The sequence below is a fragment of the Gossypium raimondii genome, chromosome 7 (genome assembly GCF_025698545.1).
Source record: "Gossypium raimondii isolate GPD5lz chromosome 7, ASM2569854v1, whole genome shotgun sequence".
Classification (NCBI taxonomy): domain Eukaryota; kingdom Viridiplantae; phylum Streptophyta; class Magnoliopsida; order Malvales; family Malvaceae; genus Gossypium; species Gossypium raimondii.
In genome coordinates this window covers 28,738,723-28,758,172 of record NC_068571.1, presented here as the reverse complement: position 1 = coordinate 28,758,172, position 19,450 = coordinate 28,738,723, and the positions used below count along the sequence as shown (strand labels likewise).

The window sequence follows — 19,450 nt, the reverse complement described above, 5'->3', positions numbered from 1 at the left end:
ATCGTTCGGGGTATTGAGGTAAGTGATAGTCATTTGAATGGAACTATTGTCAGTTTCGTAGTTCGATTTAATCGTGAATTAAAACTGATTTTGTGCGTTGGTATGTCGATTTTTAGGTTCTGCAGGGCTTGTGTTTGCTGTTGCATCAAAATCGTACCAGGCATGTTCCCAATCGCGAAAAATGAAGTTTTGGCGAAAGCCGAAAATGCTTACTGTCGACGCCACACAGGCGTGTGGCCGACCGTGTGGGTGGCCTTGTGTGAGACATGACTGTGTGTTTGACGAGGGCATGGCCGTGCATAAGACACAGCCGTATGATGATGTGGGTGGGGTCGTATAGGCCACATGGGCTAGGCCAAGCTAGGCGTGTCGGCCACACATGTGGGCCCATATTTCTAAAATTTTTCCTAGGATCGTACAGGTCGTTTCGATCTACTGTGGGCCTACCGTAGGGTCGGTAAGGGCTAACCAAACCCTAAAACTATGTGATCTGATAGTCTAAAATTCTACTCTGAGTTTGACACTGATATGCATGACTAATTATTCTGTTAAGTATATATAGGACAACTGTATATGAGCATGATATGCATGATATTACTGAATCTGTTATTTCTGTATCTGTGATTGGGGTGGGTTCTGTATATGTGGAGAAGTAATTTGTAAGGTGACACTTTGCCTTTATTCTGGCAGCTTGGCTGCACATTATCTGTAACGTGTCGTATCGACACTATATGGTGTGTAGGGATGGGTGGGTGTTTCTAACCCCACATGGTGTGATGGGATGGTCGAAGATGGTGTGTAGAGGATGGGGGTAGGATTTTGCATATCTATGCTGCATATCTGATTCTGTTATTTGTGTTAAAGTATGCCCAAAGATCAATCATGAGATAGTTGTAATAACATACTTGATTTATCATGTTTATTAATATAAGACGTTACCATTATTATTTCAGTTTCTTTTCTGTGTGTATAAATAAACGGTTTTATAATAATATCCTGAGAGTAATATGATTATTCTTAAAAGGTCCTTAGTCAAGTATTATTGTTGGATAGGACAACAATAATGCATTAAGACTAACATGTAGTTAATTGATGATAAATAGTTGTCATTGATATGGAATGTCAAAATCAATGCATGAGTATGTGTGTTAGAGAACAACATATTGGACTGACCCGTTATGAGTATGTTTCTTGGATTATTATGTAATTGTCACAACATTACTCATAGTGATTAATATGTATGATGCTCAGACTTAAGATCATCATGATCCCAACATCGTGAGTTGTATATTTTGATATAGTCAAATGTACACCGTAACTGGTTGTTCTATAAAGGCTAATGTTGGATATACCACGATCTATGTAGAGGGATATGATTGATCGATATAGGATAAGTCCCTCCTACATAATGGGAGTAATATCTTAGGTCACTTGATTGAGTGAGACTAGAAATGCATGGCCATGCTCAAATAAGCTGATATGAGATGTCATACTTATTTGTATATCATAGTCTACTTAAGATATCAAGGAACATGGAATGGACTATGCAAGTGTGACTATTCCATGACTTGTGTCCAATCCAGAGATAAAGGACTTAAGGATTATTGCATGAAAGGTAATCATAAAAGGTTATGTCGAATCATGATTTCTTATGACTTAGGTAGCAATGATGCATTGCTAGGTGCCACTCATTGTTTGTAACATTGGAATCGTTGTAGTATTACTGCTAACGTTACAAGAACCTACAGGGTCACACCCTATAGTTGAAATGAACGAAATAAAACATAGTTGGTATAGTGTTTGGTTGTCACTTGAATTAAATTAATTATAGAATTAATTTAATTTGATAATCAAATATCGAACACATTATGTACAAGGTTGTTGTACACATAATGAGAACATGAATTTGGTTAGTATATAAATTCAAATAAATATATAGTTTACCGAAATTATTATTATAATTAATATAATTATAATTTTCGGTTTAAAACATAGTTATATTTATTTAATTTCTAAAAACCCTAAAAATAGATATAAAATCTCGTTTTTTTCTTTGCTTGGGGTCTAGCAGCCGTCAAAGCAAAGTTTTTTTTTCCAAAACAATTTTGGGGATTCCTTTCGTTCATTGTCAACTAGGTGGATTACGTAGAGGCCAGAGTCATGATATATTGCGGCTTGGTTCGATAGTAGATCAGATTACTCGTTGCTGAGGCATTGCTATCTACTAAGAATAAAGATTCAGTAATTTCAAAACCTTTATTTCACCTCGATTCGTTCCTCACACATGGATCCATGGTTAGGATCGCCGAATGTTTTAATTTTCTGCTGCGCCGTAGGGGTGCCAGCAATCCAACAATTTGTATCTGAGATGGACATAAGTTTGAATCTGTATCTGACTGTATATTAGTTTACTGTATGTATTGCATATCTATTTCTGTTGGGTTACACACTGAGTTTGCGAAAATTCTCATATGTTTGTCTGTTCTATTCAGGTAATCCACAAACTTAGACGGGTCGTTGCGATGGAGGCTCAGCGGTGACCACTTGATCGAGAACTATTTCACTCAGTAAATTATGTTTTTATTTATAATTCTTGTTTCATTCGAGAGTAGTAATTTTTGGGACTCTCCGGACTATTCATTTTTATTTTGGTTTTGAATGCGTTTTGACTCTTTCATTGCGATGCATAACGAAAAAAATGGTTTTACAAAAATAAAAGGTTTTTCTGAATACACGAACTGAATTTCTAAAATATAACGATTTTAAGACTTCCTCTGTAATTTATGTTTTGGTAAACAAATAAATTAAATAATATTTTCGAAAATAGATATAAACGAATATGAATTATGAAACTTGATTGATTTGATGAAACGACTCTGTTTTTTAAAACCCTACCTTATGGCATCTCTAGATTCGGCCATAACGTCTAGGCCGAGTTTAGGGTGTTACATTTAATGGTATCAGAGCTAGGTTACAAAACTCGGGTTGTAAATTTTGGGTTGCAAAATTATGTTTCAAAAAGAATAGATTTTTAAAATTTTTGGTTAATTTGAGAAAGTATGTGGTACATCGAGTCTCCGGCGCTAATCCTTTAAGTGTTTCTGAACTTAGATACTATTTTTTGAAAAAACTTCTGAGGATCGATGATTTGTTTAATCAGTTTCGAGGGGCTTTAGTGTTTTCGAAGATTGATATTCGTTCTGGGTATCATCAGCTTAGAGTTAAGAAAGTTGATGTTCATAAGACTGCATTTAGGACTCGTTATGGACATTACTAGTTATTCATTTTGGTCTGATGAATGCTCCGGCTATATTCATGGATCTGATTAACCGAGTCTTTAAGCCATATCTGGATCAGTTCACCGTAGTTTCGTCGACGATATGTTGGTTTACTCTAAGACTAAGGATGAACATGATGAGCATCTTAGAGTAGTGCTTCAGATACTTCTAGAGAAACAACTCTACGTTAAGTTGAGCAAGTGTGAGTTCTGGTTGCGAGAGGTGACTTTTCTGAGGTACGTGGTTTCTGTTGAGGGGATTTGAGTTGATCCTAGAAAGATTGAGGTGGTGTTGGATTGGAAACAGCCCAAGAGCATATCTTAAATCCGTAGTTTTCTGGGTCTTGCGGGTTATTATCGGCAGTTTGTTGAGGGGTTCTCTCTGATTGTAGCTCCTTTGACTAAACTTCTACACAAGGGGGTTCCTTTTTTCTGGACTAATGCGCAACAATCGAGCTTTGAGAAGCTCAAATCTATTTAGAATCAAGCTCATTTTCTGATACAACCTGAATTTGGTAAAGAGTTTGTCGTGTACAGTGATGCGTCGCATATTGGTTTGGGTTGTGTACGGATATAAGATGGTAAGGTTGTGGCTTATGCGTCCCGTCAGCTTAAGACACACGAAGGAAATTATTCAACGCATAATCTCGAGTTGGATGTTGTGATTTTTGCGTTAAAGATTTAGAGGTATTATCTGTACGGTGAGAGGTGTATCATCTACATTGATCACCAGAGCCTCAAGTATCTCCTTACTCAGAAGGAGTTGAATCTTAGATAGCGTCGATGGATTGAGTTGCTCAAAGATTATGACTGTACGATAGAGTATCATCCTAGTAAGGCAAATGTGGTGGCTGATGCTCTCAGTCGTAGAGCGATGACTGATTTAAGAATGATGTTCGCTCATCTTAGTCTGTTTGATGATGGTGGTCTGTTAGCCGAATTGTAAGTTAAGCCGAATTGGATCGATCAAATTTAGGATAAACAATTAAGGGATGAGGCTTTGGGTTTGCAGTTTCGTCAAATTCAGAGTGGCAGTACTTCAGATTATGGGATTAATAATAATAGAGTTGTGTTTTTGAGGTCGAATCTATGTGCCTATTAATTCTGATTTGAGGCAGTCAATTTTGAGGGAAGCACATAGTAGCTCTTATGCTATGCATCCTAGGGGAATAAGATGTATCGCGATCTTCATGAGCTGTATTGGTGGCCGGGTTTGAAATGTGAGGTTACAAATTTTGTTGCTCATTGTCTGATGTGCCAGCCAGTTGATTGAGAACTATTTCACTTGGTAAATTATATTTTTATTTATAATCATTATTTTATTCGAGAGTTGTATTTTTTTGCGAACTCTCCGGACTGTTGGTTTTTGTTTTTGTTTTGGATGCGTTTGGACTCTGTCACTGCGATGCATAACGGAAAACACGATTTTACAAAAACAAAGGTTTTTCTGAAAACACAAACTGGATTTTTCTAAAATATAACAGTTTTAAGAATTCTGCTGTAAATTATGTTTTGGTAAACAAATGAATTAAATGACATTTTCGAAAATAGATATAAACAAATATGGATTTTGAAACTTGAATGATTTGACAAAACGATTCAGTTTTCAAAACCCTACCTTGTGATATCTTCGCATTCGACCGTAACGTATAGGCCATGTTTGGGTTGTTACAACATCCTTGATCTCATTGGGATAATATATGTTCTCCTAATATGATCATATTTTATCTCATGGTAACCATTACATCTTATTTCATGAAAAGTCAATTATTATCGAATAGTAATTAAGTCATTCATCAAAAAGACGAAAGACTCATGGCCATGTTTACTTTTCATCAACCATGTAATCTAATGAGAGGATATCATTTACCCATGTCTCAAGCCATGAATTCCATTGTTATGAATGACGCTACGCACTACAAAAGCCGTACACCCACCGCACCAGCTTCCAGTTCCTTATCTATTCGAACTTAGAATTTTGCTTACATCAAAGTGTATGAGTCACACATATATAGTCTGACATCCACTCAAGATTTAGGTATGCAAACTATGAACGTCATAAGCAAATAAATCCATAAAAGGATTTAGGATCTATTCCACTTGGGTCAAGATTTAGGAATTCCTTACAAGATTACTGAATCTCTTAAAAATTATTGAATTTCTTAGACTTTATCGAATCTCTTAAAACATCATAGAATATCTAATAACATTTTAAGGTTTACCTGATTTCTTGTAACTGATCTACCACAATTCATTGTGGCAAATTAGGTCATTTTTAATACTTAGTGACCTTGTTTTCTAGCAAATAAATATTATTTTTATTTAATTTCTGTTTTAAGTACTTAGTTAATAAATTGAGTAATTTGGAGTGTTTTATGACCTTTTAGGTTGATTCAGGCCTAAGGGAGGACTAACATGCTAATTGAGTGTGCAAAACTCCAATTTAGGCCAAGGAGTTTGTAGGCCACTCTCTATGTTGCAACACACTACCTGGATATCGTAACACACCTTCTAGACCACCTAAGGAGCATACTGTCTTCCATGTCGTGACACATACTAGAGGATGTCACGACACAACCCTGAACATACCAGAAAAGAGTATATTGTCTTCAGTTTCGCGGCACAGTTGCGACAAGGCCACTTAAATCAACAAGGGTGTTTTCATTCGCAAAACCTTAATTAGTCATGTTCAACCAATTGTATTAGGCCTAAATGAGTCACCTAACATTACTTCTATAAATATGATTACTCAGAACTTAATAGAGGACTTTTTCTTTGTTCTTAGTTTCAATTCTTAGATTAGGGTTTTGCTTTTGAAGTTGTATTTTTTTTTCAATTTTATTCTCAATTTTTGTTCAGTTCTTAGTTCGGATTGTAGATCACTCAACAATTTCTAAGGATTTCTAGTCTGCACGCAATCAATATGCAAAATCAATTTTCTTTCTTCTTTATTTTATCTTTTGATATTTTTTAATGTCTAAATTCAACTTACAGTTTTCGTTAATTAGATTCATGGGTAACTAAAATCTAAGGCAGATTAACGAGCGAATGTGGGAATAGTTACCAATTGTTTAGGGTTTCTTGTCAGATTAGTTGGTTTGGGTTGAGAGAGATTAAACCTTAGGCCTGAAAATCTTAAGAAGTTATTTAAGTAGGTGAGGTTGAGAGAATAGTCTATCGAGCAACACTTAGTCTGTCTCAGTTTGAACTGTGAGGTCGAGAGATAAGTAGCTCTTACCGACTAGTTAGGTTAGTTAGAGGCTGAGAGGTAATAACTAGGTTAACTACTAGCTAATTAAATAGAACCCTAGATCAGGAGTTAGCAATGAACACTGAAGTGAGTTAGCCTTTTGTTATCAGTATTAAGAGATTTACAACTACTTAATTTACGTTGTTTGATTTCTTTTGCATGTTTTCTTTAATTCACTCTTTCTATATAATTTATCATAATATGGTTTTGATTCGGTACTGTTCAGACTTATTAGTGTAGAAATTAATTAATAGTTTAATCAAGCCACCTTTGGGTACGATTCTTGGAATACTTTCGTGTTCCGTTGTAACAATCTATATTGCAACCTGACCTGTATACTGGCATACACCACCTAATTTCATATCTCTTGTAGTAGTATTCACATGCGGTCAGTAACTTTGTGAGTTAATGTTTTCCTATGAATTTACTAAATTACTTAAAACAATACTCAATCTCTTATAAAACTACTAGGTTTCCTTACAATTTTATAAAATTTTCAATTTTTTTTCTTATTATGTAAATTATTGAATTAAATCTTTTACACAATTATTGAATCTCTTATAAATTCTAAATTTCTTACAAAAGTTCTTAATTTCTTACAAACCTACTAAATCTCTTGACAATTACACAATCTCTTAAACATTACGTAATTTCTTACAAAAGTACTAAATTTCTTAAACTATTATCAAATTTCTTACAAAAGTACTTAAAATATTATTGGAATTTTTACATATTAAATTTTTAGACTTTATTGAATCTATTAAAAGATTACAAAATATCTTAAAATATTTTAGGGTTTATCTAATTTCTTATAACCTTTTAAATTACTAAATATCTTACAAGATTATTAAATTTAAGATTATTGAATCTCTTACAAATTACTATTTTTTAGAATTTTTTGAATCTCTTAAAAGATTACCAAATATCTCTTTAAAGTTTATGACACTATAACCGTGCGAAAATAACTAAAACACTAAAGAAATCATATGAGGACAACAAATATTAATAGAAAGTATTATAAGCGAGACGGTAGTAATTGACAGGATAGTGAATGTAGTCAAAGATCGCTTCTGAGGACAAACCCTACGAGTTTGTTTACCAAGACTCTATTAGCTTGGAGTTTTGAAAAACATACAGAGGGCATAAGAATGTGAAATGTGACTCATCGACTTTAGTAAGGGCAAGTGGGAAATTGTTGGATCTAGTGCCCTAAGTGTAGTATTTTTGTTTATGTACACTTGTATTTTTCGAAGAAATTGATTTAATAAAAATATCCATAAATTACATTAATAATATTTATATATTGTCTTCAATGGTTTTTACATACAAAGTAAAATGGAAGCAAATATTGGCTTAATGTTCATTTAACATTTAACTAATACTAAGCAGTATTATATGGTCCAATCGTAATATAGAAAAACAACTTGTATTAGTAGATGAACCTAAACATGACCTTAGTCTAATCGAAAATGAACAAACCGATTGAAAGACTAATATCTCGTCTATCAAGTCTAATTGGGGAGATGTTTCATCTTAAACATTGGAACGGTTGACTCCTAAAAGATAAATACATAGATGTGACTGAGTGAACTGACAGTACATCAGATAGGACACAAGTAGAATAGATCCTAGATTCGTTTATGACTTTATTCACTTGTGACGTTCACAGTGTGACGTACCTTAATCCTGAGTGGATCACGGACTATATATGTGTGACTTGTATACTTTGATGTAAGTAAAAGTTTGAGTTTGAATAGATAAGGAACCTAAAGTTGGTTCGTTGGGTATACGACTTCTGCAGTATGTAGCATCATTCACAATAGTGGAATTCATGACCCAATTAATGACTAAATGATATCTTGAAACCATTGGATATAGTTGGCATGCCATAGAATTGTGAGTACTCACCAATAGGTAAAGTGATTTTGGGTGTTGAGGCCCTGGGACATGTTGGATGGATAAGGGAATGTGAGCTAAGCTCCATTCAACGGGACATGCGAGGGGAAATAAGGAGAGTGTTAGCTTTATGTTTCACTTTTGGGACATGTTTGACTCTATGAGTCTATGTTTGGTGTGTTGGAGATCCGCTTATCCAACGAGTGATGATAAAACTCACTTTTATGTTTCATATCTCAAGTGCCAAATTATCTTTAAATGTATATATGTGTAATGTGATATATACCTAAATGAGTATGTGGTTGTTATGAAAATTATATTAACTAAAGGATATGTGTGTATTGTGATATGCTTATATGACATGTGACCATTATGCAATTTATCTATAAAGATACTTTAGAGTATTGTGGTATATGCTTCAATGTTATGTGATTTTACAAGTATTATGACATATGCTTAAATGTCAAAAGATTATATGAGTATGGTGATATATGCTTGTATGTTAGGTGACTATATCTGAAATATGGTATATGCTTAAAAGTGAATATGTTTACCATGTAAAAGAACTAGAAAATAATGCACGAGTAAGTATATTATGACACTAAAGTTGGAACTGTTAAGGTTGTGCTATATAGTTGTTCATTGATGCTTGATGAATTGTTTGCATGGTAGTTATTCTAGGCATTCACTAAGCTTGTTAAGCTCACCCACTCCTTTTTAAACCATTGCAGATTAGTAATGTGCCGGTGTAAGCGGTGTAGTTCTGAGGGTGATCCAAGCAAGTCTATTTGTTATTTCGTATGTTTTCTACAATTGTTTACGTTTTGAGGAATGAGGCAATGTGGTAGACTTGTTTATAGCCATGTTATTGTGATGCTTGGGTTCATGAACATGAGAATGGATTGATGTTACTTGCTCGAACATGGTTTTGCGATAATGAACTGTTAATTAGACCGTTGAATGATTATTTATCGAAGTAATTGATATATGGTGTTTAGGAACTAAATTGGAATAGGTACATTGCTTATGTAAGCTGCATTTTTGAGGTCTGGAGCAGAGGTATTGATAACCAGGTTTTAAAATTGATACCTCTATGTTTTGAAGCATGTAGAAAGTTAGAATAGAGATTTGGTATAGATACATTTGCTCGAGTATCGGTACTCGAGGTAAATTTATCAATACTTCACAACAGGTACCAATAATTTTTGAGAATTTGATTTTTAATCGAGAAATAGAATGCATGTTTGGTATCATTTCTCCAGGTGGTATCGATACCACTTAAAGAAAATATCGATACCTTAGTGTCAGTATCAATACCTATGGGCCTGGTTTGAGAATTTTGCTGAATGGACCTTATGCATGTTTATAAGACTATTTAATGTAAGTTTCATATGTGATAATGATAACTAGCTAGTATGGTTAACTTAAGACTGATTCAAATAACAAACTAATGGATGTTTTGTTGGAATGAGCTTTTTTTTTGTTGGTTATGACATGAGACGGTGGTGCGGCATCCTGATATTCAGGCTTGGCGACCAGGCCGGGTATGGGGTGTTACACGCACCCAGCACTTATAACACCCCTAACCCGTATCTATCGTCAAATTAGGGCTACGAAGCATTACTATACAAACAAAAACATTTAAACTTAATATCATTCAATAATATAATCACATTATAAACCAACCATATACATACATACCGTTCCTAAATTAAGCCCTCGAGGCCCTAAAAATAGCTTAGAAGAAAATCGAGACCAATTTGAAATAATTTGGAAAGTTTAGGAAAAAGTCACAAAAATTTGGAAACATGGGTTACATAGCCGTATGGCTAGGCCGTGTGCCTTGCACAGCTGAGATACACGCCCATATCTTAGGTTGTGTAACCTTCGAACTAGGGACACATGGTCGTGTCCAACCAGTGTCCTCACCCGTGTAACTCTCTGAGTTGCCCCACACACCCGTATGCCAAGCTGTGTGTTAGGCCGTGTAACTCACTAACTTGTACCCTAATGAAATCGTCAGATGACACACGGCCATGTTGCCGGGCCGTGTGCCTCACATGGTTGAGTCACACGCTCGTGTTTCAGGCCATGTGGACCTAAATTTACCTAAAATCAAGCCATTACAAAACCATGTCATGCAAAAACATCTAGATCAATAATGCACACATTCAAGGCATTAAAAACCTCACCTAAACACACATATATTTGTCACTTCAAAAACCTTAATTCAATTAACCAATGTGCCAATCAAGGCACCACCATTAATATCCAAATATCTCATACATAAACAAGTTCATATGACACATTTCGTGCATATAAATCTAGTCCATTAAGGTACTAAAACATACCACATTTAACCATTTCCAAACCATTCAAGACATACCATAATAGCCTCTTACTATTAGGTACCTAAAACACATCACAATTGACCATTTTCAAGCCAACAAATTATACCAACAAGCCATACACTTTCATTGTCAAAAAGTGACCAAAAGGACTTACCTAAACAAACATTGTAAGTCCATAAACCATACATAAACAGCAAGAAACAAACATGCTCAATTATCATTTTTAAACTATCATCAACATGCCAAGAGAACCTTATAAACAAGCATTATAAAGTTACCAAAATAACATAATTTGGTAAGGCATCAAAATGTATCAAACCAACATAGCTTTCCAAAGCTTATACCTGCCAAGACATCATTAACACATACACCATAATACCATTACAAAACACCCTATACATGCTATTATAAACCTTAGTCAAATTACTTAACAACTATTGATTTGTCCACTGGATAATGTGATAGATCCCCGATGAACTTCCAACCGATCGAGCTTCCAATAATCTATAAAGCAAAGGAAAATTACTATGTAAGCAATGAATGATTAGTAAGTTTGTATAAACTTTAAGCACAACATACCATTTCAAAAATGAACTTTATAGAATAAGTATAAACCTTTATCAATGCCATAAGCTTAATAGAAGCCAATTTAACGAAACTTTAATACAACTTTAATAACACTCCATAAATATTTAATAAAATATTTACGGCTCGGTTTATAGAAACGAGGTTCCGATACCTCATTTTCTAAAACCACTTGACTGTAGGGTCATACCACTTGAACCTAATTATTCATTCAAATAACATAATTTACCAATTCAAAATTTATTTTAATACTATAATTGACTCGTAAATATTAAATAATAATATTTACGGGCTCGTTTGTCGAATTTGTGGCCCCGAAACCACTGTTTCTATTACCACTGAAAAACGGCTGTTACAACACTTATCGGTATAAATCGAAGTAATGTGTACTCAACATTCATCGGAATGTTCGAAATATCCTCATAAAACGAATCTTATGATATATCAACCATACTCGTAACTCTATTCGATACCGTTAATAGAACATAATCTAATATTAAATATTCATCTGAACATATTATAATCTAATGGCATATATTTACCATAATTTAACATCACAATCTCATTGCACAAATACATATTTCGACACATCACAATCAAAACCAAATAGATGAACTCGTACATACTTGACTTTACTTTTGATATTAATTTTATTCTCTTAAAACTAACTATCTATCTAATAAAACATATATTGAAATCAAATTGTGAAAGTACAAACTAAATTTCTTGTTTCATGTCCATATTCATTTTCTGTTGTCCCGCAATTTCTCGGCCCTATTTTCAATCTCATTCAATATAAATTCTCAACTTAACATATATACATACAAGAACCTCCTACAATTATTATTTATTATCAACCCTCAAAGTTCTTATCCCATACAAATAGATCCCTATTCACGGATAAAACTATAAAACTTAATCTCAATGCAAGCTTAATTTAATATTACCCACTATGTTTCTACAAAATTTCAACTTAAATACCATTAATTTCAACCTTTCTCTTCTAAGTTCACTAAGTCTCTTTCCATGCTTATCTGTTCAAAACTTTAACAATTGGATTTTCTAATACTTAGGGTAGGCTAATCTACTACCATAACTTCAAAATTCAACTAAAAAATTGAAACAAAATCACTTATACCTTAGCATGAAAGGGACGGCAATGGTGAGAAACCTTTGAAACTTTATTTTATTCATTTTTTAAAATTATATATATCAATCGCGATAATTCAATCTTAATCATTTCAGTGGAATTCTACGGTGGTGCTTAAGCTCATCCATTAACTTCATGAATTATTGGTTTAATTTATTATTTAGCCCTTGGTTCAATTGCCATTTAAATCCCTACTCAAATCCAAATCAATTTCAACTAATTTAATCATTATACAATCTAGTTTCTGTATTATTTGCTTTAACCAATTAAATCAACTATCTTATAAATGCCATTTCTAATTTTTATAATTAACTTATAAATATACTTGATTTAATACTCAAGCTATCTTGGTTTAAGGAACTTTTACTTTTATTCGAGTTTTTCGACGTCGATAAAAATCGGGTTGTTACAAGAATCAATTCCTTATGCTTCTATAGTGGGTAATTTAGTGTATGTCCAAACTTGTACAATACCTGACATTAGCTTTGTAGTTGGGATGCTTGGTAGATATCAAAGTAATCCTGGAATTGATCATTGGAAGGCTAAAAAGAAAGTTTTACGATACCTACAAGGAACAAAGAAGTACACGCTCACGTATAGGAGATCTAATCAATTGGAAGTGATTGGATACTCAGATTTAGATTTTGTTAGATGTCTTAACAATAGAAAGTCCACATTTGGCTATTTATTTTTTCTTATTGAAGTATTTATATCATGGAACAATGCTAAACAATCTGTTATTGCATCATCTATGATGGAAGTAGAATCTGTGGCATGTTTTGAGGCTAGTATTCATATATTATGGTTGTAGAACTTTGTTTCGAGACTTGGGGTAGTCGACACCATTACCAAGCCGTTGAAAATTTATTGTGATAATTCCACATCAATATTTTTCTCTAAAAATGACAAATATTCCAAAGGTGCAAAACATATGGAATTAAAATATTTTTTTTGTTAAGGAGGAGGTTCAGAAACAAAGAACGTCTCTAGAACATATCAAAACTGATTTTATGATTGCAAATCCGTTAACTAAAGCTTACAATCAAATACATTTAAAGAACATGTACATAGAATGGATCTTGGTTGTATTAATGAATGAAATTTTATGATGTTTTGACACTTTGAGCTCAATTATGGTGTTTCTAAAATAAAAGGGACGTATGTTTTGTTTATTATGATTGTGTGCACGTAATTCTTGAAATTATGTTAAACAGGAAAATCTTTAAAGTTACTTAAAAACCTATTATATTAAGTTGTAATATTGTAGTATATGGAAGGAAGTATGTGACTTAAGCTATATACAATCGTCATAACTCACATTTGTAATTCACTATAATGTGGTAATTATGATGAGTGTTATTTTTATGCGTGCTTAAGGTTTATTCCATTAAAGTTTATGTTTTACCTCATTGGGTAAAGTGGAAGAATTAAGATTTTAGCCCAATTATATGGACCCAATTAAGTCTAAAATAATGTGACCCAATTTAAAGGGGATAAGAGTTTTACTTTGAATAGAAGTTAAATTCTATCCATTCATTCGGTTACTTGATGGATGTACCAAATTAAAAGTTGCTCATTATAAATTAATCCTCACAAAAACACATTAAAGATTATAGCTTCCATCGCTTAGGGTTTGTGTAATTAAGGGAAGAGGTCAAGAGGGAGAAATCAATTATCGGGTGTTCTTCATGTTCTTCGTCAAGTCTAGTGATCAATTCCGCATCAAGTATTTCTTTAGCTTGTGAAAGTCATATTATTCTAAAGATCCTAGAATAATTGTTTATACAATTCTAAGGATTTTATTTGCATAATATTTAGATCTACAAGATTTTAATATTCGATGGAGAAATTCTATCAAATGGTTTTACGATCCAAGCCCATTTTACGATCAATATTCGAAGTTCATACCTGCCTTTCTTAACAATGTTGATTATAAAGTTTGAACCTACGTACTCTTTTAAAAGTATAATGTGCTTTACCACTACATTTAACACTTGTAGATATATATATATATATATTAGCATTTAAAAACTTACAAAAGGTCGAAATATATCCTGAAGCCATGCATTCATAGAGAGAAAGGAAGTAGAGGGTGGGGCATGTTAATTGCTATCCTATTATAAAGTGGCCACTATATATGATTTGCACTTTTAGTTTCATCAGAAATGTGCAAACATGGGAAAGGAAAAGGGAAAAAAATCTTAATATTATATATAGTTGGTGATATCATTGAATTAGTGCACTTCAAGAATCAAGAAATCGATTTAATGATAAAAATATTATATTATAAGCATGAATGTTTAAATTAGATTTCAATTATAAAAAAGAAGAAGAAAGAAACCAGTGTTATTATTAATCATGAAAACCAGCATGGAATTGTCTCAAACCACATCACATATATGATTCATACATATGTATGGTCCACTCTATTATTACCTCCAACATGTGGAAAAGCCGCAGAGTTTGAAGTATCATGTGACATTAACTTTACATCAGTAGGTAAAACCTTGTACTGGCAAAATTAGCATAATAATAACAATAATAAATTAATCAACCCCACTGGCCAAAAAAAAAATTTTTAATCAACCCCCAAGTATTCAACTTAGATTGACCCCCCAAAAATGCAAAGTTGAAGATAAAAATATTTGAAAATCCAAATCCTGTGAATTGAAAATGTTATGTACTGTCTGTACAACTTAAATTAAGCAATCCTCAAAATGATGGTTTTGTTTTCTATAGAAAAAAAAAACATAGATGAATGTTGTCAGAAGATACCAAAGTGAGCTTTTCCTTCTCATAATCAGAAATAATATGGCAATAAATTGGAAAAGATGAAAGAAATTTAGGTTGTATTGATCATAATACCAAAAAGAAGAGCTGCCAACAAACTTGCACATGCATGGTCAGTCAAGGAAGAGGAAGGGAATTAGCTTGCAGAGATTAAGCTAGCTAGGGTTTAAAAGTTTATAGTATTTTGCAGCAGTACCAATATGTACTTTGAAATATATATTATCTTTTTCGGGAAACAAGACAAGGGATCAGCTTTAACTCGTGAGAATTGAGATTGTTGGAGTTTCTGCTTTTATGGTGAAGTATATGGAAAATGGGTTGCCTCGGAAAGGAGTAGAGTTTTTTTTTTTTTTATGACAGAGCAACGCACGTGTAACCCAGTACCCAATGTTTATCTCTGATTCCATAATGAACCCTAGCAAGTCAGAGAAAAACGATCAATACTTTACACTGCAAAAAAGACAGCAAAACTCTAAGCCCATAACCTCCCATCACCTTGCTTTCTTCAAGCCATGATTTGCCTTCTTCTTCCCCGACCACCCCTTCAATCTTCCACTACATTAACTCAACCAGCCTTATATTTTCATATTTTGTCCGAATACACTCATATAATTAATGCTATAATAACAATACCAATAATCATAGTCAATATATACATTAACTAGAACATCACCCCCATACAACTGATAAAATTTCATAACTAGTGTTTTCTTTAAGCATTTGGATCGTGTAAGAGAATCTGAAACTTGGAAGTACTATGCCAAAGAAAACCTAATAAAAAAAAGGTGTCCTTTTTTTATTTTTATTTATTGTACAAAGAACAATTCTCTGACAAGTTTAAAAGTAATGGAGAGAGAAACTGAGAAACGACTGCCATATTCTGTTTCGGTGCTTCTTCATCGTTAAGATACTAGAATCAGAAGAACAATTGAGAACGGCTATTCTCATACTACTGAAAAGGGAAAACAAGAAACCCCACCAGGGAGAAACCCATGAGATTGTGCATACTTGTTCAAATCAAAGCCCGATGAATCCCATGATCAAGACTTATAATTAAAACTTGAATATTATCTTATGGAAGAAGATGAATGGAAGGGAAAAGAACCCGAAACGTTGTGCTTATGTTAATAAGGGGGACGACCTGTGCCCCAGTAAGCCTCAGCTGGCAATTGGACTGAATTTAGAAGATTTGGTGGCAATCCTTGAACAAAGGATCCGTTGGGATCCTGCAATAGTTGCTGTTGCTGTTGACCAACCATGCTTATCGGTGACCCTACGGATCCGCTTTCAGGAGTCGGCTCCACTGGCTGTTCCTCTTCCTCCAAGGGAAGCCTTTCATACGCTGCATTACCGAAAGAAGCCACCATAATAACCACCGGACCTGAAGCAGCAAGTGGACCCACCACGGTTCCTCCGACTACTTGGCCTTGAGCGCCGGCTAAATATATTGTCAAACATGATGCGGCCGATGGTGCTGGAGGAGGTAAAAACGACCCAGAAAGTGATAAAATTTCGAATCTTCCATGTAAAGTGACGACGGCACCGGGAGCTCCAGGTTGCCTTAAGGTTACATTTGATACCGTTCCGTTCCCACTCAAAATGCAAACACCTCTTTGTCTTCGCCTAGCAAAAGTCGAAACAGTCTCTATAACATCAGAGCCGTTGGCAATCTCCATAACATGGGATCGGAGGGCATTTGCACTATCACGGGTTATTATGATCGGTGGCTTAGGCTTGTTCTTGGAACCCGCAGGTCTGCCTCGTGGTTTTCTTGTGATTTCACCTTCATTTATGGCTACTTCTTTGCTTTCACTCGTGTTGGTCGTGGTGGTTGCTGCTGCTTCTTGTCGATCTCGTTTCTGGCCACGGTTGGGCTCGTCTTCTGAGTTATATTGTTGGCGGTGATGCAAGAATTGATGGTGCGGATTTAGATGAAGATCTCTTGGGAGGAAAGGAGGAGGAACAGGGCGGCCATGAGCTGTGACTGGGTCCATTTCTTTTCTTCCCTTCAAAGTTCCAACCTAATCAACAAACAGCAAACATATACAAAGAAACCAACTGAGTTTCGATGGACAAAGATAAAAGAAAGATGATAGGAATCCTATTATTCTGGCTTTTTAAAAAATTTTGGTGGATTGAATACGATCTTGCACAGGGAAGGGCTTTGAAGCATCTCCCACCAAATTTTCAGCTGAAAATAGCTGAATCAAGCCATCTTTCTTGATTTCTTCAATCCGCAGAGATAGTTCGTTTTTCTTAGGCAGTTTTGGCAGTGATAACCCCTTTGTCGTAAAAAGATAAGTTATTGGTCAAGGGTTTGGGAGGAAATGAGGAAGAGAAGGAGGGTGGGATGGTTGGGGGGGGGGGCGAAGAAGTGGTTTATGGGTTTGGGTTTGGGGGGATTCTTTTGATTATTGCTTTATTTTTAGGGGGGTATAGTGATGTTGGGTTAGGGTTAGGTCTAGGCATCGGATGGATGATGATGGCCTTGGGTTTTCAGCTTTGGTAAGACAGCGTGCGCATCGCCATGGGCGGTGTGTGGGGCCTCTCCCACCCACGACGGCAGGGACCCAATAAAACACCTCTCTCTCTCTCTCTCTAAAATGTTCCTTTTATCTTGTGGGAATTAAAAGCCTGCACTGTAAAGATAATGATTTACAAGCTCAATGCCTTTGCTTTTTTATAATCTTCTCGTCTATTGTTTCTTTTCTTAAACTACTGCTACCACCAGACAGTACTAAAAATTATGTTTCCAGCTCTCCAAAAAGTTGCGTACTTTCTGCGTACTTGAAACAAGTCCCATGATAATGACACACACACACACACACTAAGTTAGCCTTTACAGGTAAGTCTCACAAATAGTTATGCCCATTAGTCACATATGCTGTACCTCAAATCCAAATTAATTAATCTTCAATCAGTTGTGAATAACTTTAATTATTGTAAGCGGGCATATAAACTTGTGTTATACAAAATCATAAATTATACTAAATTATTACATAATCACGATTTGGATGAATATATATTTATATAATAAATTTATAAAATGTTAATATAAAAGTTAATGTGATTTTGGTTGAAATGATGAAATTGAGATGATTGATATTTATTTAGGTTTATATCTTATAATTTTCATTTATATGAACATATATATTTAGATTTATCAAAATATAAAAAAAACATAAATACCTTTAAAATAATATTTGTTATTTTATAAAATGATGGGTTTCTAGCAATTTCTTAACTGAGTTAGAACTCAGTTCATTGGTGACTCATTACCTCCAAACGTGCGAACGTTTAAAGTAAAAAATGTGCAAATAAAATATATATAATTAAAATGCAGTATCTGCAAGTGAACATGTCAAATTGTAATATAGTTTTGTGTTACAACGGAACACCGATAAGTATTCTGATGATCATACCTAAGGGAGGTTAAATTAAATCTAAAAATATTTTCTACAGTAGCAGGTCTAAACAGTAGTAGTCACTAAAAATTATATATATTATGATAAATAAAACAAAAGATTAAAGTCATAAAATAAAAACAAAACTACTAAAACGAAGTTGACAAAAGAAAAACTCTCGAATAGCAAGCAGAAGATTAACTCGTTTCAATGATTGCAATTAACTCCAGAATTATGGTTTTATTAGTAAATTAGTTATTAACTAACCAATTTTACTTCTCGACATCTACTAATTAATTAATCGACCAGTACTTACTTATCTCTCAACTTCACTTTCTTGACCGGGATAAATGACGATTTACTCGATAAACTTATCTCTTGACCTTGTTTAACCTAAATTACTTCCTAGGGTCGTCAATCCTAGGGTTTAGGCACACATAAATTTATACCAATTAATTCGTATAAAAAACCCTCATTCTTCCGTTAATCACTCCCACATCTGCTCATTAATCTCCCTAAAGGACTTAGCCACTCATCGATTCAATAATTATCTTCCTTAAAGTTGAACTAATCATGCAAGAACACAAATTAAATTAAAAGAATGAAAGATAGAAATTGGTCCATTTCAGACTCTTGATGTGCTTGGATCCGCGAAATCCTTTAAAAATTGTCGAGATATCGTCATTTACAAGAGGAATGTAAAAGAAAATTATGAAAATACTAAATAACGGAGACTTGAACTCAAAT

At 34.0% G+C, this 19,450-nt stretch overlaps 1 protein-coding gene across 1 annotated transcript; it reads right to left on the bottom strand.

Moving 5' to 3' along the window:
• Positions 1-16,074: 16,074 nt before the first annotated feature.
• On the bottom strand, positions 16,075-17,963 carry LOC105797537 (AT-hook motif nuclear-localized protein 22). The gene is made up of 2 exons (XM_012627498.2): positions 17,480-17,963; positions 16,075-17,320 (listed from the first exon to the last, which is right to left on the bottom strand). The coding sequence occupies exon 2, from the start codon at positions 17,291-17,293 to the stop codon at positions 16,424-16,426; it is 870 nt and encodes a 289-aa protein (XP_012482952.1). The 5' UTR covers positions 17,294-17,320; positions 17,480-17,963; the 3' UTR covers positions 16,075-16,423.
• Between the last annotated feature and the right edge of the window lie 1,487 nt (positions 17,964-19,450).

Bases quoted from the DNA above. Each gene is read 5' to 3' on its own strand.
- LOC105797537 (XM_012627498.2), bottom strand. From the start codon at position 17,293: ATGGACCCAGTCACAGCTCATGGCCGCCCTGTTCCTCCTCCTTTCCTC.